General features: G+C 41.3%; 1 protein-coding gene across 1 annotated transcript in view; it reads left to right on the plus strand.

Moving 5' to 3' along the window:
- LOC126259940 (receptor expression-enhancing protein 6-like) overlaps positions 1 to 24,897 on the plus strand; it is a 68,235-nt gene extending 43,338 nt beyond the window's left edge. Inside the window, exon 5 of the mRNA XM_049957036.1 lies at positions 24,634 to 24,897. Within this exon, the coding sequence (XP_049812993.1) occupies positions 24,634 to 24,674 (41 nt within the window). The 3' untranslated portion in view covers positions 24,675 to 24,897. The remainder of the gene's footprint in view (positions 1 to 24,633) is intronic.
- The last annotated feature ends 503 nt before the right edge of the window (positions 24,898 to 25,400 follow it).

The following is a 25,400-nucleotide window of genomic DNA, read 5'->3' on the forward strand; positions in this document are numbered from 1 at the left end:
TCTTCCAGATTACTTGTCTTGTATCGGGCCAAAAATTTTCCTGAGAATTTTCCTTTCTTGTTTCTCTATTTCTTTGATTTTAGTTTGCCCACCTATTTGTGTTGTTTCAGATGCATACAGTGCCTCCGGAAGTACGACAGTGTTGTAGCGCCTCAATTTTGCGTTAATGGATACGGTCTTTTTGTTATAATAGTTTGTTTATATGCTTTCTGTAGTTTTTTATTCTTTCCGCATTGACCTTTAGGTTGATCCCTGATGGCTGGATGATTTCTCCCAGGTACTTAAAATGTGGTACTTGTAAGATTTTCCCATGGGTTGTCACAATAGGCAATTTGTCTTGTGGCACTCTTTCTATGTACTGGGTTTTCTCATATGAGATTTGCAGGCCAGTTCTTTGTGCGATTTCGTGTAACTTCTCTATGGCGTTATTGGCTTCTTTTCTATTATTTGTGAGGATTTCAAGGTCATTTGCAAAAGCTAAACACTTCACATTGAATCTATTATCTTTTCTAATGCCAATTTGGATTCCTTTGACTTCTTTTTCCCATGTCCTGATGATTTTTTCGAGAAAGATATTAAAGAGTAATGGTGAAAGTCCGTCACCCTGTCGCACTCCAGTTTGGATTACAAATGGTTCCGAGATATCCCCCATAAATTTAACCTTGGAGACTGTGTCAGTTAATGTTTCCTGAATGATTGCTCTTGTCTTTCTGTCAATGCTGAATTCTTCCAGCGTCTTGCAGAGCACTACTCTTGTCTATTGAGTTATTATTATTATTATTGGGTTGGCTTACCTGTCATAGTATCATTCATAGAAATATTTTCCTTGCTGTCTAGTGGATATTTTGAACACCACTTCATAATATGGTCACTACAAGAACCTTCACATTCCATGTTCTAGTAATGCACATAGACATACGTATGTTGTGCTGTGAACAAAGGCAGGAAACAGTTAAAGTAATAACACAGTGCCTCACTCTATGCACAGATGATGGAGCCTTAGAGATCAGTATTTACAGCTCTGAACTGTAGATGCCCCCCTGTTGACGAATCTCTCTGTAACTTGTTTTCAACGAAAAGTGGAGTTACACCATGTGTACTCGGAACCTGTCGTACCTTCATTCAGCAAAGTATCTCTGACAAGATAATTATCGACAAGTTTGCAGACACTTACCTGTGCACAAAGTAGATGTCCACAACTGTGTTGCAATAAGACATTAAGTTAATGCAATATTGTAATAATGCATAGGTATGAAACATAGGCCAGTTGTGATTGCAGGACAGTAATGTTGTCCAATAATACAACCAGAATTTTTTTTGTATCAGCAGGTAAAACTTAAAGCAGATGTGTGGGGGGGAAAACATCCTTGTCAGACAAAACTTTCTTCCATAAAACATGTTGGTGGCCTTGTGGTGGTGCTGGCCATAGATCCACCATTTTCTAGTGGTGCTGTTATTTACAAAGGTTATAAGGTGAAACATTATTTTGAATTTTTGGGTGATCAAGTTTAGTTAATTGACTTGAGATTTTTTAATATGCATGACTGCTTCTGTGGTGACCATAATGAAAGTGATAATCATTTCCTCAAAGTTTCATATTATTTAAAACTGGTTGTTTCACTTGTAGAGCATAGTGTGAAGTTTCCTTTTGTCATTGACACACCAAAGTGATTCACTGTTTGATAAATGGATCAAAATTATCATGAAAACATTTGAATTATTGTGGCCATTCATTCTGCAATTAGTCATATAATATTCCTAATTTAAATGATTAATTTTTGAAGTTTGTTTTTTCTCTCGAGCTGTAATGGCTGAACATTCTGTAGCCCATTCTTGATGTGGATAACTCTGACTCTAGTATTGTGATTCTGTAGTAGATGCTGGAAGCCTAGAATTTAGTGCAATATGCAATATTGTAAAAAAAAAAATAAAAAAAAAATAGGGAGAAGTCTCTCATCAGTGTCCATATGCATCTGAATTATCATACAGTTACCTCTTCATAATAAATGATTCTTTATAATGAATATTAAAATAACTGCATAACTCGCAATCTCAAAGTAAACGTAAGGTTGACAGTTCTCATTTTGACAGGTGAATCAATCCATTGTAAAAATTCACTTGTCTCCTGCAGTAGATTTAAATATTATCGGCTGTGGCTCTTGTTCCAGGGCCGATGCTAGTGGCTAACGATCGGTAGTGTGCACAAATGCCCTTCAGGTACTTCATCTTGCAAAGCTATTATGATCACCGTCCCACCTCTGACACGTCATCCTAAGAGATGATCTGCCACATACAAAATACATAACCAAATTGTATGACAGCTGTGCTCTCATATTTCTTCAACATTATGTTGTTTAATTTGTTAATGAGCGTCAGAAGTGTAGGTATAGGGTTATGCATCACTCTTCTAAAGTGATACGTCACCACCAAATGACACAGTAATGGTGGTTTAATGTTGTATTAACATTTTGTATTAAATTGTTGCCATTATTTTTATCATAATCTTCAAACATTTGTGGTCTGCTAATATTCCTCCATCCCTGTTTAGTCTTTCCTTTCACAATCCTACCACGACACAAGACCCATAAAGTATTTACTCATCACTTAAATGAACTTCAACAAACCATCTAACTTCATCCAGGACAGAATGTTCTTCCTTCAGGACTGTGGCAAACCCAATCAGTGGTTATGATCATAGAATATTGGCTTTCACAACTGGTACTGACTTCACTTTAAACTTCCAGGCTAATAGGCCTTGGTAAGTATATGAAACATTTTCCTAATGTTTCATCTCCGTTTGTGGCAGACGTCTTCAGAGGTAAACCGGCAAACTGCAACCAGAACCCAAGGGAGTGTTCAATATATATGTGGTGTAGAGGGCACCACAGTCAATCACATGATGTCGGCTAAGAGATTCTCTGGTAATGCAAACATACTAGACTCTAAGTAATAGATTGTCATTCTTACTGTGCAGCGTTAACATCCAAATTGTATCTAATTTCACACTTCCCCTCTTCTGTTAAAATTATAATGGTTTTTATAAATTTCAGTCGCCTCTCTATAAATGCATACATGGTAATGCAATGTTTTCGATATGATGCTTGTCTCGCTGAATTTTATTTTTGATCACCCTCTTGGTAAAAATGTTGTGCTATAACCAATTTATCTGTATTTCCCAGGTAGAAGTCGCTCTTGTGTTCAACCAGACAAGTGTTATCAATTGTTTTCGTGGTGTCAATACAATCCAGTCCACAATTCTAAGGAATTTTATATACGCCCGGTTTAGCCAAAGGATGTTGTTTATCTTTTGCCGATATTAAATATTCTTTTATCTTCCTGGTGAACCTCAAAATACTTTCCACACTACACTTGCTCAACACTTTCCCAATGTGATCTATAATCTTACTAATGAATGGAAGGAAAACTTTCTCCTTGGGTGGGTGATGTTCCTTGTTGATCCTGATTCTCTCCCTAAGGCAAAGTACTTGATCTACCTCCTCCTTAGAGTAACCATTCTTCTTGACATCAACTATAAATGTTCAAACTCATCTTTGAAATTTTGTGCACCTTGTCTACCGAGTTTTTGATCACACATCTTTCTGGTCTGGAGTGGTCGTTAGAATTTTTGAGGGTGACAGTAAATATGCTTGGCTTTCCTACATACCCTGGGGCCCAATGTCCTACCCTTCATTTGATAAGGCACGACCAAAAAATTCAGTTGGCATCAAACTCCCCTGCACCCTGTGTTGATAATACGAAAGTATCAAGAACATAACAGTACCACATGGCTGGTCTTTTCCTGTCAGTTTGCAGTGTAAGATCGAAAATTGAATACTTCCAATCAACAATGTTGGTATTACCAGAGATAATCTTGCAGCAGACTTCATGCGATAAATTGCGGTGCCACCTACACTGCCTATACATTTGGCACTCCCTAGAGTTCTGGTTTCGGTTCGCCACTTTACCTCTGAAGATCTCCTGCAGTTGAAGATAAGACATTAGGAGAAAGTTTTATATGTGGACTGTGGCCTGGATGTTTAAAGTGAACTCAGTGGTTATGTTTGTATTAAAATTACTAGTCATCCATAACAGATAGTATCAGTCTTTTGCCTATTTTATTTGTCTTCAGCATGGTATGTCATACTTGAATCATTGTTTGTTGTTGGGTGGGAATTTGGGTTGTTGTTATTCATTCTCTAAACTATTACATCTTTGAATGGTGTGAGGAGAAAATGGTTAACCTAATACTCCATTATCACCTTGTTTTTCCATTATTTTGTTGTTATAGGTGCTCGGGAACATCAGTGGAGGCAATAGAACATTTGTCAGATGAATTTAGAAAATAAATATTGAAACACTGGTTCTTTGAAAAAGAAAGTATCTTGTTTTCAGTGCATATCAAACAACTGGTCCATTTGTAGTTATCCAGAGATTGAACTGTTATGCTTGCTTTAATCAGAAAGAGTTTAAATAGTTTCTTTTCTCTCCAGAAGGGTACTTCCTTACTTCCTTATTCTGTATTCAGGTTCATCATTATTGTGTCTCTTCCCAAGCTTTATCCTTGGTGACTTGGGTGAAGGTGGGCAGCAGGGGACTTCGGCAACTCAGTTCAGTTATTGCTATGTCAGTCAGTCTTGCATTATACTGTACCCCTAGCCTGCTAATAAACCCTAGCCCTTACCTCCCCCCCCTCCCCCCCGCCCCAATTCTGCTTCTTCAATTGCACAATCTCAGAAAGAGGGAAATTGTTGGATTACATGTGCTTTCCATGTGTGCAGTTTCCAGATACTCTGGAATGACTATGTGGGGGGGGTTGACAATTTTGTTTGGCGTGTGTGCTCATGTCACCTGTTCTCAATTGTGCATGATGTTTTGCCATGTTGGCAGAGGATAGTGTAAGTATCCCAGCTTGCAGCGGCTGAGGTTGTCCTTCCTGGATACTGATAGAACCAAAGTCTTGGGAGATGCATGAAAGGATTTTCTAGGATGATTCATCTTGATCTGTGTAGTACTCACATACTGGATGTACACTGTTGTGTTTGGGGCCTCTTACTCATCATGCTTTCATGTTGGTGTAACAAAATTTCGTAGTTGTTGATCATTGTATCCACTTATTTTTATGGTAATCTGTGTGTCTGAAGGTTTTTATGATGCAATACCCCTGTATACCCCTGTAGAGGAGTGCCACGACATGGTTTCTAAAGAACACAGTAAGTGGCTCAAAAAGATAATTACATGATGGCAGACCGTATAAAAATCCCAAAGGACAACCGAAAGTAAGTTTAAGTGGAGCCAAAAGAATTGTCAACAGTGTACAAATGAAATCTGAATGTGAAGTGAGAGTATAACCTAGAACAGGCATGTCAGTGTGCTAATAGTAACAAGCATGGGAAAGCTTCAGATACACGAACACATTTAGGCATGGAATGCATATCCACTTTCCTTGTTGCCTATGCTGCCAGAGGACCTAGCCAACTTGTGCAGTCATGAAAATGTACAACTCTGAATGGCGAATGCTGGTACATTCATCTGGATATTGGTGTCTGAATCCAGTGGTGGTGCTAAATATCTCTCCCCTTAATAGGCACATAGGGTCAGAAATGACAAGACCTGTGCTTTACCTGCAGGGATGAAGGGAGCTTCATATGCGTAGTGTTGCCAGTGGCTCAAATGGCTACTCAAATGAAGGGCAGGACATTGGGCCACAGGATATGTAGAAAAGCCAAGCATATTTACTGTCACCCTAAAAATTTCTAACCACCACTCCAGACCAAAAAGACATGTGATCAAAAACTCAGTAGACAGGGTGTACAAAATTTCAATCCCAATGGCATCTTGTTCATTGTCTGCCTGGACCACTGGAGGCTGCAGTCGCTGAAGGGGCATTGAGACTGTTGGTCAGGGCAGTGTTGGAGGAAGTGACTTAGCCTCGGTGGGGTGTCAGTCCTGCACCAGTTCGGCGAGTGGTGGGGGCAGGAAATCCCCTGTGCTAGCATGAAGAATAGAGTAGGCAACGTGTGTCCCAATTCCTACTGGTTTTGGTGATGGAGAATGTGCTTTGGTCCGGTCAACAAGGAACATTTGGTGCCTCTTGTTGCTGAGAATGATGCCCAGTGCCCAAACCAGCTTCTAGTTGGATGTGCGAGCCCACGTAGCAGCACCCTGCTGGCATTGGGGTGTGTAGCTAGGACTTGGAGTCTGTAGGACATTATGCAAAAGATCAAGGAGTGTGTATGGCCTGCAGCAATGCACTGTTTCAGCTGGGCATTATCCACCGACTGGGGTGGATTTCTAGGTGGCAAGAAATGCTGTTGAGAACTCTTCAGGAGGGCATCAATGCCAGTGCCTTTTTCAGTTGTGCGTCGAAGGTTCTAACCACCTGCTCCACTTCAGAGTTTCACACTGGTTGGAAATGAGCAGTGGTATGTACTGTATTCCATTGCCTTAATACTAAGTCATGAGTTGGGAGGGGGGTCGCAAGTGCTCTGATTAGGGTGTGTGCAGTTGTAAGACACACATGCCATGTTTGGAAAATTGAAAAGTGATCACATTGTACACTGAAGAGGGCTAGTAAATTCAATGTTTGTCTTCTTCCAAGGGTGTTGAGGTCAGGGCCATGGGAAAAACTTTCTGCTTGGGAGGCTTGGTTGCGAGCGCAAGTCTGTCAAGGTGGTGCTGAGCTAAAGCTTTCACCCTAGACATCAAGCAGTGGGATGTATGTTGCAGCTGGAGGATGTGGCCATGGAGCAGATGTGGAATGACACAACATTCAGCATCCTTAGTGCTCAACACTAATAAGTATTTCTCATTATTCAGAGAAACTATAGTCTGTATTCCCCTGGAAATGGGCCATAGTATTGCTGATATCCAACTCAATTGGAAGTTTATCAGACACTTGGCCATGTTCTGCCGAGATGAGTTAAAGTGAATGTGGACGCTTGTTCAGGTTTTACCGCCCAGACTTCGTTGATTAACACTAGCACGTTGGCCTGAAGTGATGTTTCCATGCTCTTGTACACTACTGCTAAGTGCCCTTGCTTGTGATTAATGTAACATGTCATAAAAATGAATGCTGGTAATGCTTGTGGTGCATCCAACAGTTCGGACAAGACAGAGCATTAATGAGGGGGATCTTTCCTTATTATCTATAGAAGGTGTGTTCTGTTTAGACACTTGGTTAGGTTGCATCTGTTTACTAAGTCCATTAAAATCTATTTTGGAGCAAGAAGTATTTTCGTGTCAGGACTCACTGTGAGTGTCACATGGAAGACTTAACTTGCTGGCATGCAGAGGAGAGATGAACTATCAGAAAACACATTTTAGGATGCTACTAACACCTCTAAGTTCAGATAATATTTGCTATTGTGCATTATTCGGAGTTGGGCAATTCTGAAGCTGTACACTGGACCTCCTTGTCCGGTGCAACTACATCTCTGACTAAGGAAGCAGCATATGTGAGTGCACAATTTGCACATTCAGATCTGCATTTATGAATAAGGCCTATCAGATCTGCTATCACAAAGCTTCAGGGTCTGTGCTGGCCACAGCTTTTGCACAGTTTCATAAAGGCTGTTACTACTGCTTGCTAAGAGAGTGCTCTGGACTGTGGAATCTGCAGCAACCAGTGAGGGGTGAGGCAGAGGTTTCCCCACCAGTGCTTGTCCCACAGGCTGCTTGCATGTTTTGGATCAGCTCCTCATTATGCTTGATCAACTCTTGCATCTACTCCTGCTATAGTTGTTGTACCCGCTGGTGCTCCTGCAGTGTTACTTGATGCTAACAAAGCTCCAGAAATTGTTGATCTATCATTACGAGCTATTTCACAACATGAGCATCAGCCTCGACATCACTTTTATAGTGCACTACCCCAATACTGGAGTGCCACAATGCTGTTTCTCAGGAGTGCAGTAAAGAAGAGTGGACAGCCTTTATACTGATCACCAAGCATAGGGCACAGACTGATCTTAACTGGCCTACTTCAGAAACTTGAAGGACCAATGGTAAAAGTACTAAATATGAATAGCAGTGTTACAGATTAGGTGAAAGGAGACATGGATGTTGGATTCTGGTGACTAAACAGTGTTTAGCAGCAGCAGAAGTACAGCCAATCTTGTAACTGGTTTGCTAGTACACAATGAGTACAATTCGGCAATATCAAATTTAAAGCCCATAAATGCTAGGATATGCGCACTGAGAACAAAAATGGAAATTCTTCGTTATGACACTGACTTGTACCCATCGACAAACAAAGCTTGAAGGCTTATATGATACAATAGTGAAAAATAATGTGAAAGTAATAGGAGCTATTAATGCCAGAGTGGGAAGAGAAACAGTGTTTTGACCAAATGTGGGAAAGTGCAGTCTACATACAGAGCATGAGGCTGGTTGATTTTTACTCTAAGGAAAAAAAATCTCACAAGTGAGGCCTGCAAAGAAGGCATGGCTCACATTAAGGATGTTAAGGTGAGGAGGCAGGCTGATGCAGATTTGTATAGTCAAGCAGAGGCAGAGGATACCAACAAAAATATGTAACCATGTAGGAAAGAATAAGAAGTATTATGTGGATCCAATCATCACCAATGAGAGGGAAAGAGCAGAATTCTAAAGAGAAATGGATGACAGGATGAGAGTGATTGTCATTGAGGAGGCAGCTATCATCAAGGAGCAGTGGCAACTAATGGAAAGATTAATACAGCAGACAATGGAAGTCAAGCTGGAACTGGAACTACTCCAGTAAGGCAAAGTAAGTGGTGCAATAATAAACGTGAGAAAGCTACTGACAAGGGAACCTCCCCATCGCACCCCCCTCAGATTTAGTTGTAAGTTGGCACAGTGGATAGGCCTTGAAAAACTGAACAAAGATCAATCGAGAAAACATGAAGAAGTTATGTGGAACTAAGAAAAAATAAGCAAAATATACAAACTGAGTAGTCCATGTGCAACATCAAAGAGAGTGTAAGTGCATTGTCGTCGTGGTCCCGCGGTTAGCGTGAGCAGCTACGGAGCGAGAGGTTCGTGGTTCAAGTCTTCCCTCGAGTGAAAATTTTATTTTCGCGAAGTTATGATCTTTCCGTTCGTTCGTTTGTTGACGTCACTGTACACTGTAATGAGTTTAGCGTCTGTGTTTTGCGACAGCACCGCAAAACCATGCGATTAGTAGAAGAAAGGACGTGCCTCTCCAACGGGAACCGAAAACATTTGATCGCAAGGTCATAGGTCAACCAATTCCTCCACAGAAAAACATGTCTGATATATTCTATACGACACTGGTGACGGCATGTGCGTCACATGACAGGAATTTGTTGTCGACCCACCTAACTTGTACACTTGGCGAATGGGTAAAAAGATTCTTCTACCTTGCCCGATTTAGGTTTTCTTGTGGATGTGATAATCACTCCCAAAAAACTGATGAAAAAATAATAGTTCATCACATAAACTCAAAACAAAAAATTAAACTTTTCACTGAAGGGAAGACTTGAACCAAGGACCTCTCATTCCGCAGCTGTTCACACTAACCACGGGACCACGACGCTCTAGAGGTTATATTGTCCTTGATGTTGCCTGTCTTCCGCATGGACTACTCAGTTTATATATTTTTCTCATTTTCTCACAGCTCCACACAACTTCTTCATGTTTTCTCGATTGATGTGTGTTCAGTTTTTCAAGGTGTATCCACTGTGCCAACTTATAACTAAATCTGAGGGGGGTGCGATGGGGAGGTTCCCTTGTGAGGAACAAAGCAGTGCGAGGTAAAAGGTGCGCCAGCAAAATACACAGTTCACCGGACGAATTATGAAGAAAAGAGGTGGAAAGCAAAAATTATTTGCAGAAGCAGAAAAGAGAAAATATGAAAAAAATAGATTGAAAGACATCGAGGAATGTGGAAGTGAAAATGATATGAGAAGGGAATAAGAGGGGTGAAACAAGGATGGCAGCCTTGGATAACAACATGCAGGAATAAAAAAGGAAAATTGATTGGAGGTGAAACTAAAATCGTACATGTACGAAACTCGGAAGGCTTCATGGAATGAATTAAAGGACTTCACCTAGGAGAAAGTGATGCAATGGTGAGCTTAGACGTGGTTCTTGTCTTCACGAGGTTGCCATTGGAGTAGGTCATAAACTCGTCAGTAGGAAGTTTGGAGTCACATTGAAAAGACAGAGCTCACGCTTACCTCAACCTCTTTCTGTTAGACGGCAACCATTATAATCAGGTAAATGATGTCATGGGATGCCAAGTCACCAGTACGTGTAATAGTAAATTTATACAGGGAGCATTTTGAGGAGAATATTTTGCTACAGATCATTATAAAACTGGCATGCTTCTACCACTATGTAGAATGCACACTTATCTTTTGAAAAACATTGGACAAATTGCTGAAACATGTGAATTTGTTCTGTCTCAGTCCACTATGGAAGTAGAATAAAACAGGGCGATCTCGTTCCTGGATACCGTAGAGATACGTAAATGTGATGGTACGCTGAGGCACAGTACTTACAGGAAACCTATTCATAGGGATTTATATGTAATGCTTCATTGTCACAACAGCTTCTATCGTGAAGAGATCTTGGGCAGGTAGGTCTACAGAGAAAGAGCCTTCTCCATGAGAGCCAATTAGCAGAGCTCAAACGCCTAAAGACCATGTTCAAAAGAAATGGAAATAAAAACCAGCAAATATGGTACATGTTGCAGGAGCAGGAGCAGCAATGTGAAAGCATGTGAGCAGGAGGCTGCCAAGGCAATAGTGTACATCGTATACATAGGTAAAATGTTGAACAAGACTGGCAACATCTTAGGAAAGCATGACATTAAGTCAGTCTTTCATCCTCCTCCCAAGAGCATGGCTCTTAGTATGTGTGAAGGGTGACTTTAGCCACAGCAAGCAGAATCTTATGGTATCCGCTGCCAATGTTGCAAAACATAAATCAGGGTGACTGTATGAACAATTTAGAGATGATGCCACTAGCATAAATGCTGAAGTGAACTCTACCAACCCACCATATCAACTGTCGTATTGTCGAGAAGCTGAGCACTCCATGGAGCATGACAAAGTGAAGGGGCTCTGAGTCTTTGGAATTAAAGAAGCAGTAGAAATCAGACTTGACCAGAATCTGATAAAGCCTAGCTTGTGACCTAATGATTAGCAGAGGGTGCAGTACGATATGTGACACAAACACAACAATGCGCAGGAGAGCTTCTGTAAAGTTTGGAAGGTAGGAGACAAGATACTGGCAGAAGTAAAGCTGTGAGGACAGAGGGCGTGAGTCGTGCTTGGGTAGCTCAGTTGGTAGAGCACTTGCCTGCGAAAGGCAAAGGTCCCGAGTTCGAGTCTCGGTCCGGCACACAATTTTAATCTGCCAGGAAGTTTAATATCAGCGCACACTCCGCTGCAGAGTGAAAATCTCATTCTGTTCTACATTGAAACTGACCATAATATCTGTATCATGGAACCACAGTTGACAGGTTTTGTAGGAAAGTCAGCGGTGTTGGGACTTGTCTTGTTCAGATTTCCCCACATTTTTGCTGAGAATGCATTTTAGATATATTGTCAGCAGGTATTCAAGTGAGCAAATATTAATAATTATGGGTCTTAGAGGAATGCCATCCTTGTGTTTCTTAGGAAGGCCATGTAGACATGGTGGCACACTGTCTATATTCTAAGACCTTTAATGACATTACACAGCAAGCCTGTCTCATTGAAAAGAATCATCATCTTCCTGTATTTCATAAGATCAACGTCTGTCTGTAAGTAATGTATTAAAGTGATCGAAAATAATCTTATTTTAGTCCACACATTACATTAGGGCCACAGCACTGCCCGGCTCTGCTGGCAGAATTCCAGTTCCTTGTCCTAAAGATTTGTAAGTGCTACACTTTCTTTCATGGAGATGTTTGATCTTAGCATCGGCAGCTTGGTAAGTGCTTGACAGATTTTGTTCTTCACTACTTCTGTTTCTCTTTGGAGAGAGGCTGCAACATGTTCCACAAACCTAACATAATCTGCTTTTGGTAGCATTTTCTGATTGGATGCAAAATTTAGCCCTTTAGCAAAGATTTCAATGTATCCTTGTCACTACGTTTGTGAGTGACAGCAATTACTGTGTGGCTTCCTGCGTCTTGTTATGGATTTTTATGAAAGTAACAATTTTGTTTTCTGACATGCATATGTTCTCGACTGCACTGATTCTGCTTATGACCGGGTTGTTACGATCCATTCATTTTGAAGACTCTACAGAGGGTATTTGACTTTGCTGGTTGGAATCCAGGCAACATGTACACGAACAGCAAAGTTTGGATTGGTCGCTGAAATATTGTACATAATGCAAACAACTCAGCTGAACAAGCAGAAACAAACCACTAATCACATCCATAAAATCTGAGAGCCCACTACATGGAGGTGGTTAATTAGTATTTAGAAGACAGGGTTAGAAACTAATGCAATATTAGAATCTTTAGAAACCTCAGTATGTGGAACGAATGGTCATGTTAACAAAGATCAATTTCAACAATTTCTTCACGATACCACATTTGTAGTTTACCACTTTTCCAATTTCAACATATTCCTGAAACTTTTGTAGCAGATAATACTATCCAAAATGGGTGTGGAAATGGGACACTTACTCATAGGGTTTCAGAATTTGTGAAACAGGTAGAAGTTTAAATGATCACGTACAGTGAAAAACAATTATATAAGTACCTAAAACTACAGACAATGTACATAGCTACCAAGTGTAGATTCTCTATGTGAATATGTAATTTTATTTTTTCTCACCTGCTGAGTCAGGTATGCTGTCACCTTTGGTCACTCCATTGGTGCATCCCTTTACATTCTTTCTGATACAACTTTCCTTACTGCGCAGGAGAGCTTCTGTAAAGTTTTGAAGGTAGGAGACAAGATACTGGCAGACGTAAAGCTGTGAGGACGGGGCGTGAGTAGTGCTTGGGTAGCTCATTTGGTAGAGCACTTGCCCGCCAAAGGCAAAGATTACGATTTCGAGTCTCGGTCCGGCACACAGTTTTAATCTGCCAGGAAGTTTCAGTTTCAATGTAGTCTCCCCCTTTATGAGAGCCCCACGTTCTGAATTGTCGGAGATAATCCTGGGAAAGTTCGGCTAGTAAAAAAGAGGCAAAGGCTTCCTGATGCTCCCTTGTACAATGACACCAGTTTTGTGATACAAACGCCTGGATTCTGCAATAGCTCTATTGAGTCAGTTGAAGTAGAGATATCAGAAAACCTAATAAACAGGGACAGAGGTTTAAGCTTAAAGACTTGAGGTTCAGCACTAAGTTTATTAACATCTTGCCAGCCATCACATCCACCAGAGCTTTGAAACAATGATAATGTGTATTTCATGTAATACCTGTGCAGACTGAAAAAACAAGAGCATCAAAGGGTGTAGTGGGCATTGGGAGTCGCCCAGAGAGAAACAGTAGTTTGATCTGTTTAGAATTCTAGTAGCAAGTATACATTCAACTAAACTCACGGCATAAGAAGAAGAAGAAGAAAACAGATAATCAGTCACAAAACTATTTTACTTAAGGCAGTAATTTAGCTTCACCTGGAAGCACTGCATTCGTCTTAAAGAAATTTCTTTGCATAGAGCACAATGTGTGTGTTCAGTTTGCTTCAGCTTAGTTCTTAGGATTGCCTTAATGACTCATATCTCTCTCTCTCTCTCTCTCTCTCTCTCTCTCTCTCTCTCTCTCTCTCTCTCTCTCTCTCTCTCTGCATACCATCACATTACTTCAGTGGGTTTCAGATTTGTTATAGCAGGCCGTGACATTATCTTGCAACTCGGAGTATCTGTCTTCTGATACAGTACTATGTTAGTCTTGAAATTTAATTTCACAGATTGTATCCTTAAATGAAGTCTAATCAGTTGAACACTTTCCAGATGCACCCTGGCTTGGTAACCATTAAATTTCAACAATATGTTTGCAGTGTCTGTCCCACGATAGCTGTAAAATCGTGTCTTTCCATTCACCCCCTCCCATCCTTCGTCTTAATGTGTCACAAATACCCTCTTAAAACTCCTAGCTTGTGCCCCGTCACTAGTAAATATACTGTTGACATAATAGAGGCATCATAGCATTATTTGTCATTTTATTCTGTGTACCTTTGAAAGGGAGAATGTAATAAAGAAGGATGGAACCATCAGCAGGTACACTGCTGGTTCTCGTTGTCCAGTTGTCACAATGGTTTGTGGAATAATTCTCTAGCCATCATCAGGTTTTTCAGTGCAACTGATGATAGAGACAGGTTTACTTGGGTGGAGGTGTCGCCCAGCTTGAATTCTCCCACACACTTTTCACAGTACAGGATGTAATTAAAGTCCGGGAACACCTTCAGTTGTTTATTGCACAAGAACCAAACATTGTATAGATATCATACATACGTCATTTTGAAGAGAAACCCTGAAAGTTTTTTTTTTCATATACACCGCCACAGTGTAGTTCGGTAATTTGCTGATATTCAGCGCTAGTCGCAAACATAGCGAGTTCAGGTGTGATGGATTGGTTGTACTAAAGAGGAGACAACTGTTTCACAAAATGGCCTCGCTGATCACCAGATCTCACTTTGACTTTTTTCTGTGGGGACACATTAAAGATCTGCTGTATGTACCACCTCTACCATGCGATGTAGCAGACCTCTAGGAGAGAATATGGGAAAAGAATGCCACAGTCGATGATGCCATGCTGGCACAGGTATGGCAAGAATGCGATTACATTATTGGCGTCTGCTGGGTCACTCATGGTTCCCATATTGAATGTTAAGACAACTTTGAGTTTCTCTTTAAAATACAGTATGTATGACATTTGTACAATGTTTAGTTCTTGTGCAATAAATAATTGAAAGTGTTCCTGGACTTAATGTACATCCCGTATAATAGGAAGGGGCTCCTCCCCTAATGTTTCCACCACGTCATCAAGGGTCTCCTGTGCATTCATGCCCCTTTTTCAGCAGGATTTGGATGACCACACACTTGCTCTTTCTATCAATTTTTCAAAATGTGTACATCTTTTACACTTCAGACTCTAATATCTGAAAAAAGAAAGATATTAATGAAAAATTTGGTAAGACCACTTTTGTCATTAGTAACATGAAAGTCTTGAACCTCTGTCTCAGTATTTCAAGGTATGTTGGTTAGAACCAGTTAAAAAATCTTCACAGCACTAGACTCAGAAACTTGGAATAATTTGCATTGAAGGTATTCTTCGATTATGGCTTTTTGCATAATTGTCTCACTGTCACTGATTCTTAATTACATAAGTTACTAATAATGATTTGTGAGATTTGTCGGGGAAATAAAACATTTAAAACTGAACTTCTTTGGATCACTTCAGTGTGTGACATACAGATAATGCTATGCAGCAAGCTTGAACTGCAGCTTTTGTTTACTCTGTGTTCTTTCATGAATAATGTAGAGATGAGAGACAGTGTTGGGGTTACCACAAAAGTGTGTTGCTGAGGTTTTAAGACATGGAATTGAAATTTATTATTTGTGTTACAATCCTATGAAATTATCTCTATTTTTATGGCTCAGTGACACAAAATATTGCCTCTCTTATAGTTAAAGTATAGTTTAAAACTATTTTACATTGATGAACAGTGTGCTTAGTTGATGTTTCAGTTTTATGTACAATATTTCTTCAGATGCAGAGATGGTCTTTTGAAGTATTGTGCATGATGTGGAAACAGCAACTTGGTAGAACATCTGGAAGCACACTATTAATCACACACTATGCCATCATGCCAAGAAAACCTGAGAGATCATATTTTACATTGCATCTACTACCTGAAAAACTGCTAACTTTTTAGTTTTGTTTATGCGTAAGTTACAACAAAAGTATCGTTCAGTAATTTGAGACAAATAGAAATGGAGGAAAATACAGCGAATTTATAATACTGTTGTCAGTGTTGTCTCTACCAGCATTAAGGCACCCATCCGATACCTCTGTCAGCTTCCTAATTTCAGTAATGAAGAATTCTTGGTCTTTGAGTTAACTTAACTTGGTTTCTTTTAAACCATGCTGTCTCTTAAATTGGTGCCGCATAATCATTTGAAAATCTTAGTGCTAAGTCAGGACTGGAAGGTGCATGTGCTAACAACCACTGAACCAAATTTGGGATCAGCTTGCATTTTTCAAAGCTGTGTGTGGAGGGGAGTTACTGAGTATTGCTTTTATGAAAGCACCCTAATACCTTGTTCTTATTTCATTGATACATTTAATTACAGTAATCACTGTTCATTGTATATTGTCCCTCTAAATCACAAAATACAAATGACCAAGAAGAGCCTCAAAAGGTCATTAACTTTAGTTTGCCAGCAGACTTCTGAAATTTGAAACAAATTAAAAGGTCATCTTAGAAGAGTGTGCTGTATGGATTCAGGTTCACAATGATAAAATCACATTTATTCGCGACTTACAAAATCTATCATCTCCTTCAAAAAACCGTTCTTTGTGTAGAAAACAAATGCAAGTATGGATGTCGCATGGATTTGGGGCCACTGTTAGAATAAACTTGCACATTTTGCGATAATTAGACTTACGTAGGCTTAAATATCCAGTTTCAGTACTAATCAGCAATTGCCAGAGGTATGTAGGCATACATATTTGAATAATGGCATTTATGTACTAACTGTTAGAGCCGTGTATACATATTTTATTTAAACATACTTGAGTATGCTCTGGTTGGCTTAACACCTTCGGATAACAAGGTGTTTCCTCTTTATATTGGACTTCCGGCATTCATGCTCGTAAAAAAACTGACACACAGAAATAACTTAGAATCGCTAGATTTGTTTTTATTTTCCTTACAGACAAGTAACTGAATTTGTTCCAAAGATTGCTAACTTAAACACACAATTTCATGTAATAATATTTTGTGGTCTTCCTACTGATTAAGTTTGTTGTTCTAATTATTGAGAAATATTTGTAGTTACTGGGTTTATTGAGAGTACAAACCTCTTAGCTTCAGATAGGACATAATTTACAAAAATTCTGAGTACTGAGAGACAGTAGAACACTCTCAAAATCTAAAATGTTCTGTGAGAAGGGCAAAGGTGCTTGGAAAGCGGAAAGTGCCCTATGAGCATACAAAAATGAGGAACAAAGTTACAGTGGCAAACATCAGCTTTCCTCATTATTAGTGTATTTAATAACACTGAATCTGAAATTTCCTCAAGATAAAAGTAGTTCGAACCAAAAGTTTGGGAACAGGCTGTGTAGTATACTTATCTACCATCAGTTCTCCGACCTTCATTATACTAATTCCTTCTTCCTTCCCTTCCTCTCCTCAGATTTATGCATCTGCACTCTGAAAGCCACTTTGCAGTGTGTGGTGAAAGGTACTTCGGATACCACTATAATTTCCCACCTTTCCTGTTCAATTTGCAAATTGTACATAGGAAGACCAACTGATGGTAAGCCTCCATGTGAGTTCAAATTACTCTGATTTTTTTTTTTCCCCCGTTTTGGTCATTTTTCGATATGATTGTGGGAAAAACTAATGTAATGTGTGGATCTTTTCAGTTTTGAATAAACCACTGTGTGATGCACATGGTCTCTGTTATAGCGTCTGCAAATGGTTTGATGCACACACACACACACACACACACACACACACACACACACACCTCTTCTATGGATTTTCTCCATTGTTAATGCTATCCATTAAGCAACCAAGACGACAGAGTGTTACAGAAGAGCTGGTTAGATGAGAGTTTTGGTTTCTACTTGTCAAAAAATTAATTCAGTGCAGTTGCTCCAGTTTATATCTCTGTAGTTACATACTTCTAGATACTTTACAGTTGTTGTTTGTAGTGATTGAGCACCATGTGAGTAAAGTTCATTTATGTTGAGTCAACTACCAGTGTCTACACAAAACATTGATTTTCTGCAGGTGTACCTGCATTTTCTCAAATTTTCTAACTTGCGAGTCAGCTACATGCATCACTTGTGAAGAACCTTGTGGATCTTCTGTTATCGAAATTATTGATATGTAAGCAGTGAACAGTTACAACACTGGTAGTTGGCATCAGCATGCCCATGACTACTCTCATATATGAAGATTTGAGCTATTATGAACAACAACAGATTTTTTTGATTGGCGACTCCATGGAGTATTATGTGCACCACGACCAAATAGTGGATATAATTGGAAGGAGAATCAGCATTGGTTGTATTTTTTTTGTTGTTGTTTTATCCGCAAAATCGATTTTCGGTTACTTAGTGACCATCCTGAGTGCTGTACCTTGCAATTAAAATTGGTAGGCACTGGTACAACAAGCTTACAGCAATCACATGAGTTTATGTGATCACTCTAAGCTTGTTGATACCAGTGCCTACCAATTTTAATTGTAAATTACAGCACTGAGGATGGTCACTAAGTGACCGAAAATCGTTTTATATATATATATATATATATATATATATATATATATATAGAGAGAGAGAGAGAGAGAGAGAGAGAGAGAGAGAGAGAGAGATGATGTGACTTACCAAACGAAAGCGCTGGCAGGTCGATAGAAACACAAACAGATACATACACACAAAATTCTAGCTTTCGCAACCAATGGTTGCTTCGTCAGGAAAGAGGGAAGGAGAGGGAAAGACGAAAGGATGTGGGTTTTAAGGGAGAGGGTAAGGAGTCATTCCAATCCCGGGAGCGGAAAGACTTACCTTAGGGGGGGGGGGGGAAAAGGACAGGTATACCCGCGACATTTGTCTGCTTGTGTCTGTGTATGTGCGGATGGATATGTGTGTGCGAGTGTATACCTGTCCTTTTTTCCCCCTAAGGTAAGTCTTTCCGCTCCCGGGATTGGAATGACTCCTTACCCTCTCCCTTAAAACCCACATCCTTTCGTCTTTCCCTCTCCTTCCCTCTTTCCTGGCGAAGCAACCATTGGTTGCGAAAGCTAGAATTTTGTGTGTATGTATGTGTCTGTCTGTGTTTCTATCGACCTGCCAGCGCTTTCGGATGGTAAGTCACATCATCTTTGTTTTTAAATATATATATGTATATTGTATATATGTGTATATGTGTATTTAAAAATGATGTGGCTTACCAAATCAAAGTGCTGGCAGGTCGACAGACACACAAACATACACACAAAATTCAAGCTTTCGCAACAAACTGTTGCCTCATCAGGAAAGAGGGAAGGAGAGGGAAAGACGAAAGGATGTGGGTTTTAGGGAGAGGGTAAGGAGTCATTCCAATCCCGGGAGCGGAAAGACTTACCTTAGGGGGAAAAAAGGACGGGTATACACTCGCATACACACACATATCCATCCACACATATACAGACACAAGCAGACATATTTAAAGACAAAGAGTTTGGGCAGAGATGTCAGTCAAGGCAGAAGTGCAGAGGCAAAGATGTTGTTGAATGACAGGTGAGGTATGAGTGGCGGCAACTTGAAATTAGCGGAGATTGAGGCCTGGTGGATAACGGGAAGAGAGGATATATTGAAGAGCAAGTTCCCATCTCCGGAGTTCGGATAGGTTGGTGTTAGTGGGAAGTATCCAGATAACCCGAACGGTGTAACACTGTGCCAAGATGTGCTGGCCGTGCACCAAGGCATGTTTAGCCACAGGGTGATCGTCATTACCAACAAACACTGTCTGCCTGTGTCCATTCATGCGAATGGACAGTTTGTTGCTGGTCATTCCCACATAGAATGCGTCACAGTGTAGGCAGGTCAGTTGGTAGATCACATGGGTGCTTTCACACGTGGCTCTGCCATTGATCGTGTACACCTTCCGGGTTACAGGACTGGAGTAGGTGGTGGTGAGAGGGTGCATGGGACAGGTTTTACACCGGGGGCGGTTACAAGGGTAGGAGCCAGAGGGTAGGGAAGGTGGTTTGGGGATTTCATAGGGATGAACTAAGAGGTTACGAAGGTTAGGTGGACTGCGGAAAGACACTCGTGGTGGAGTGGGGAGGATTTCATGAAGGATGGATCTCATTTCAGGGCAGGATTTGAGGAAGTCATATCCCTGCTGGAGAGCTACATTCAGAATCTGATCCAGTCCCGGAAAGTATCCTGTCACAAGTGGGGCACTTTTGTGGTTCTTCTGTGGGAGGTTCTGGGTTTGAGAGAATGAGGAAGTGGCTCTGGTTATTTGCTTCTCTACCAGGTCGGGAGGGTAGTTGCGGGATGCGAAAGCTGTTGTCAGGTTGTTGGTGTAATGCTTCAGGGATTCCGGACTGGAGCAGATTCGTTTGCCACGAAGACCTAGGCTGTAGGGAAGGGACCGTTTGATGTGGAATGGGTGGCAGCTGTCGTAATGGAGGTACTGTTGCTTGTTGGTGGGTTTGATGTGGACGGACGTGTGAAGCTGGCCGTTGGACAGGTGGAGGTCAACATCAAGGAAAGTGGCATGGGATTTGGAGTAGGACCAGGTGAATCTGATGGAACCAAAGGAGTTGAGGTTGGAGAGGAAATTCTGGAGTTCTTCTTCACTGTGAGTCCAGATCATGAAGATGTCATCAATAAATCTGTACCAAACTTTGGGTTGGCAGGCCTGGGTAACCAAGAAGGCTTCCTCTAAGCGACCCATGAATAGGTTGCCGTACGAAGGGGCCATCCTGGTACCCATGGCTGTTCCCTTTAATTGTTGGTATGTCTGGTCTTCAAAAGTGAAGAAGTTGTGGGTCAGGATGAAGCTGGCTAAGGTAATGAGGAAAGAGGTTTTGGGTAGGGTGGCAGGTGATCGGCGGGAAAGGAAGTGCTCCATCGCAGTGAGGCCCTGGACGTGCGGGATATTTGTGTATAAGGAAGTGGCATCAATGGTTACAAGGATGGTTTCTGGGGGTAACGGATTGGGTAAGGATTCCAGGCGTTCGAGAAAGTGGTTGGTGTCTTTGATGAAGGATGGGAGACTGCATGTAATGGGTTGAAGGTGTTGATCTACGTAGGCAGAGATACGTTCTGTGGGGGCTTGGTAACCAGCTACAATGGGGCGCCCGGGATGATTGGGTTTGTGAATTTTAGGAAGAAGGTAGAAGGTAGGGGTGCGGGGTGTCGGTGGGGTCAGGAGGTTGATGGAGTCAGGTGAAAGGTTTTGTAGGGGGCCTAAGGTTCTGAGGATTCCTTGATGCTCCACCTGGACATCAGGAATGGGATTACCTTGGCAAACTTTGTATGTGGTGTTGTCTGAAAGCTGACGCAGTCCCTCAGCCACATACTCCCGACGATCAAGTACCACGGTCGTGGAACCCTTGTCCGCCGGGAGAATGACGATGGACCGGTCAGCCTTCAGATCACGGATAGCCTGGGCTTCAGCAGTGGTGATGTTGGGAGTAGGATTAAGGTTTTTTTAAGAAGGATTGAGAGGCAAGGCTGGAAGTCAGAAATTCCTGGAAGGTTTGGAGAGGGTGATTTTGAGGAAGAGGAGGTGGGTCCCGCTGTGACGGAGGACGGAACTGTTCCAGTTAGGGTTCAATTTGGATAGTGTCTTGGGGAGTTGGATCATTAGGGGTAGGATTAGGATCATTTTTCTTCGTGGCAAAGTGATACTTCCAGCAGAGAGTACGAGTGTAGGACAGTAAATCTTTGACGAGGGCTGTTTGGTTGAATCTGGGAGTGGGGCTGAAGGTGAGGCCTTTGGATAGGACAGAGGTTTCGGATTGGGAGAGAGGTTTGGAGGAAAGGTTAACTACTGAATTAGGGTGTTGTGGTACCAAATCGTGTTGATATATATATATATATATATATATATATATATATATATATATATATATATATATATATATATATATATATATATGGTTATAATAGAGGGAAACATTCCACGTAGGAAAAATACACTCCTGGAAATTGAAATAAGAACACCGTGAATTCATTGTCCCAGGAAGGGGAAACTTTATTGACACATTCCTGGGGTCAGATACATCACATGATCACACTGACAGAACCACAGGCACATAGACACAGGCAACAGAGCATGCACAATGTCGGCACTAGTACAGTGTATATCCACCTTTCGCAGCAATGCAGGCTGCTATTCTCCCATGGAGACGATCGTAGAGATGATGGATGTAGTCCTGTGGAACGGCTTGCCATGCCATTTCCACCTGGCGCCTCAGTTGGACCAGCGTTCGTGCCGGACGTGCAGACCACGTGAGACGACGCTTCATCCGGTCCCAAACATGCTCAATGAGGGACAGATCCGGAGATCTTGCTGGTCAGGGTAGTTGACTTACACCTTCTAGAGCACGTTGGGTGGCACGGGATACATGCGGACGTGCATTGTCCTGTTGGAACAGCAAGTTCCCTTGCCGGTCTAGGAATGGTAGAACGATGGGTTCGATGACGGTTTGGATGTACCGTGCACTATTCAGTGTCCCCTCGACGATCACCAGTGGTGTACGGCCAGTGTAGGAGATCGCTCCCCACACCATGATGCCGGGTGTTGGCCCTGTGTGCCTCGGTCATATGCAGTCCTGATTGTGGCGCTCACCTGCACAGCGCCAAACACGCATACGACCATCATTGGCACCAAGGCAGAAGCGACTCTCATCGCTGAAGACGACACGTCTCCATTCGTCCCTCCATTCACGCCTGTCGCGACACCACTGGAGGCGGGCTGCACGATGTTGGGGCGTGAGCGGAAGACGGCCTAACGGTGTGCGGGACCGTAGCCCAGCTTCATGGAGACGGTTGCGAATGGTCCTCGCCGATACCCCAGGAGCAACAGTGTCCCTAATTTGCTGGGAAGTGGCGGTGCGGTCCCCTACGGCACTGCGTAGGATCCTACGGTCTTGGCGTGCATCCGTGCGTCGCTGCGGTCCGGTCCCAAGTCGACGGGCACGTGCACCTTCCGCCGATCAATGGCGACAACATCGATGTACTGTGGAGACCTCACGCCCCACGTGTTGAACAATTCGGCGGTACGTCCACCCGGCCTCCCGCATGCCCACTATACGCCCTCGCTCAAAGTCCGTCAACTGCACATACGGTTCACGTCCACGCTGTCGCGGCATGCTAGTAGTGTTAAAGACTGCGATGGAGCTCCGTATGCCACGGCAAACTGGCTGACACTGACGGCGGTGGTGCACAAATGCTGCGTAGCTAGCGCCATTCGACGGCCAACACCGCGGTTCCTGGTGTGTCCGCTGTGCCGTGCGTGTGATCATTGCTTGTACAGCCCTCTCGCAGTGTCCGGAGCAAGTATGGTGGGTCTGACACACCGGTGTCAATGTGTTCTTTTTTCCATTTCCAGGAGTGTATATCTAAAAACAAAGATGATGTGCCTTACCAAATGAAAGTGCTGGCAGGTCGACAGACACACAAACAAACACAAACGTACAAACAAAATTCAAGCTTTCGCAACAAACTGTTGCCTCATCAGGAAAGAGGGAAGGAGAGGGAAAGACGAAAGGATGTGGGTTTTAAGGGAGAGGGTAAGGAGTCATTCCAATCCCGGGAGCGGAAAGACTTACCTTAGGGGGGAAAAAAGGACGCGCGCGCGCGCGCGCGCGCGCACACACACACACACACACACACACACACACACACACACACACACACACACACACACACACACACACACGCACGCGCGAGAGACCAATGCTGATTCTCCTTCCAATTGTATCTACAAAGATTTTTGTGTGGAAGGAAGCACTGAAACTGCTGAGATACTCAGTAGGCTCATATACCATCCATTATGAAACAGTGAAAAATTAGGGAATCCGTCTCTGAAATCAAGAAACAAAATACCTACCATTGTCTAATAGGCTCTGGATGTTATGGATGAAGAAAGGAATTTTTATTTCACAACTTTTCAGTTTTGGAGAATCAATTTTTCCCTATAGAGTAGATACTGGATTGTAACAAACAAGTATAAAACATGTTCTGTAATTCTAAAAGTTGAGCATCAGTAATACAGATCTATAGTTACAGAAATATGACAATGCTCCTCCAAAACTGGTAATGACTTAAGTCTTTTTCCAGTCACTGTGAGCTTGAGAACTTCATTGTTCCAGTGACCAGTATAACCTGCCGAGAGATGAACATTTTTATTTTTATTCTATGAATCTATATGGAGAAAAGATACCCTTTCTTTGTTGCGCTTTTTACTTGATGTTAAATTCTGCAATATATTTTTTCAGTATCTTAATATGGCATTCTCACAACAATCTTTTTCTTTTTATATTCAGTGTGCCTCCCAATTCATTTGCACTTGGTTATTTCTTGTCAATTTAGATCTTACTAATGTTTTTTTAAATTTCTTCTTCTCAGGTTTCTCTTTCATCTACAACTTGAGGTTCCATTATTCTTCATCTGTCAATGTCAAGTTCATTGGGTCGGATTTTTGACGCCATGAAACTCTATTAAATTCCAATATACTAGGAACAACATCAGACTACGGAGTCAATTTTTATTTTCAGTTCCTTAAATGCATTTTACCACCTGGGCTGTAATGGCAGTATTTCTGTCCTTCCTTTTTCTTTTTGTTTGCTTTATCCTTATAATAAAGTAATTCAGTTCTGAAAGCATGTTTTGAATAAATGTGGACACCTTGTGTTGTAGATATTCTGGTGTATGTATTTTTTGTCTGAACGTCATATTTTGACGACACTATATAAAACATATGACTGTATTAATTTTAATGTTTGTTCCAGCAACCAAATTAATAGCTGAGAATATACTGAAGAAAGATTGATGTGCAGTGGGCTGTGCAAGTTACGAGCACATATTCTTCACATCTTTTATAATTTTTGATGGAGTGTTTCGCGTTGGACAAACGTCTCAATCATAGCATCTCTTGTCTTGGCAAGTTGTCCAAATGTCACTGTGTTTGATGTTACTCACAAAGGTGTGATAAATGTGAAATCAGTATGTTAACTGCACGAATAAAATTTTTCCTGCCAACAGCTTTGCAATAAGTGGTGTTTTGAATGATGTTTTTGTTGTAATTGATGTTTGAATTGACACACAGTTATTGTCTTAAATTTTTATGTCTTTTGAGGAGCGTAGCTCTAACCTTAATGTGTTGTGCATATTTTGTAAATTCTTGTTTATGGGCCCAGCATCTTCTGCAAATTTTGGACAAATATACATGCACACACTGTTGTAGTTTATTATAATAAAATATTTTTGATTACCATATTTTTCCCCTATCTACTTACTAAACATTTATAGCTTCATCAGTTTCCAGTAATTCACTCTTCATATTCTCTAAATCACAAAACTGGTAACCCTCAGCAATGTAGAAAGATTAAAAGTATGCATAGCAAAGAGAAGTAGCCGAGAGAATCAAATTCTGTGTTTTGTATTGACTTTGTTAAATTGCTTTATTCTATTTCTGCTTACTCAAGGGACAATGGTCATGTTAACTATAACAGTGGAAAACTACTATTTTAAAAGCACTTTCCTGTCTGAGTTACAT

This window comes from Schistocerca nitens, chromosome 5 (assembly GCF_023898315.1).
Source record: "Schistocerca nitens isolate TAMUIC-IGC-003100 chromosome 5, iqSchNite1.1, whole genome shotgun sequence".
Classification (NCBI taxonomy): domain Eukaryota; kingdom Metazoa; phylum Arthropoda; class Insecta; order Orthoptera; family Acrididae; genus Schistocerca; species Schistocerca nitens.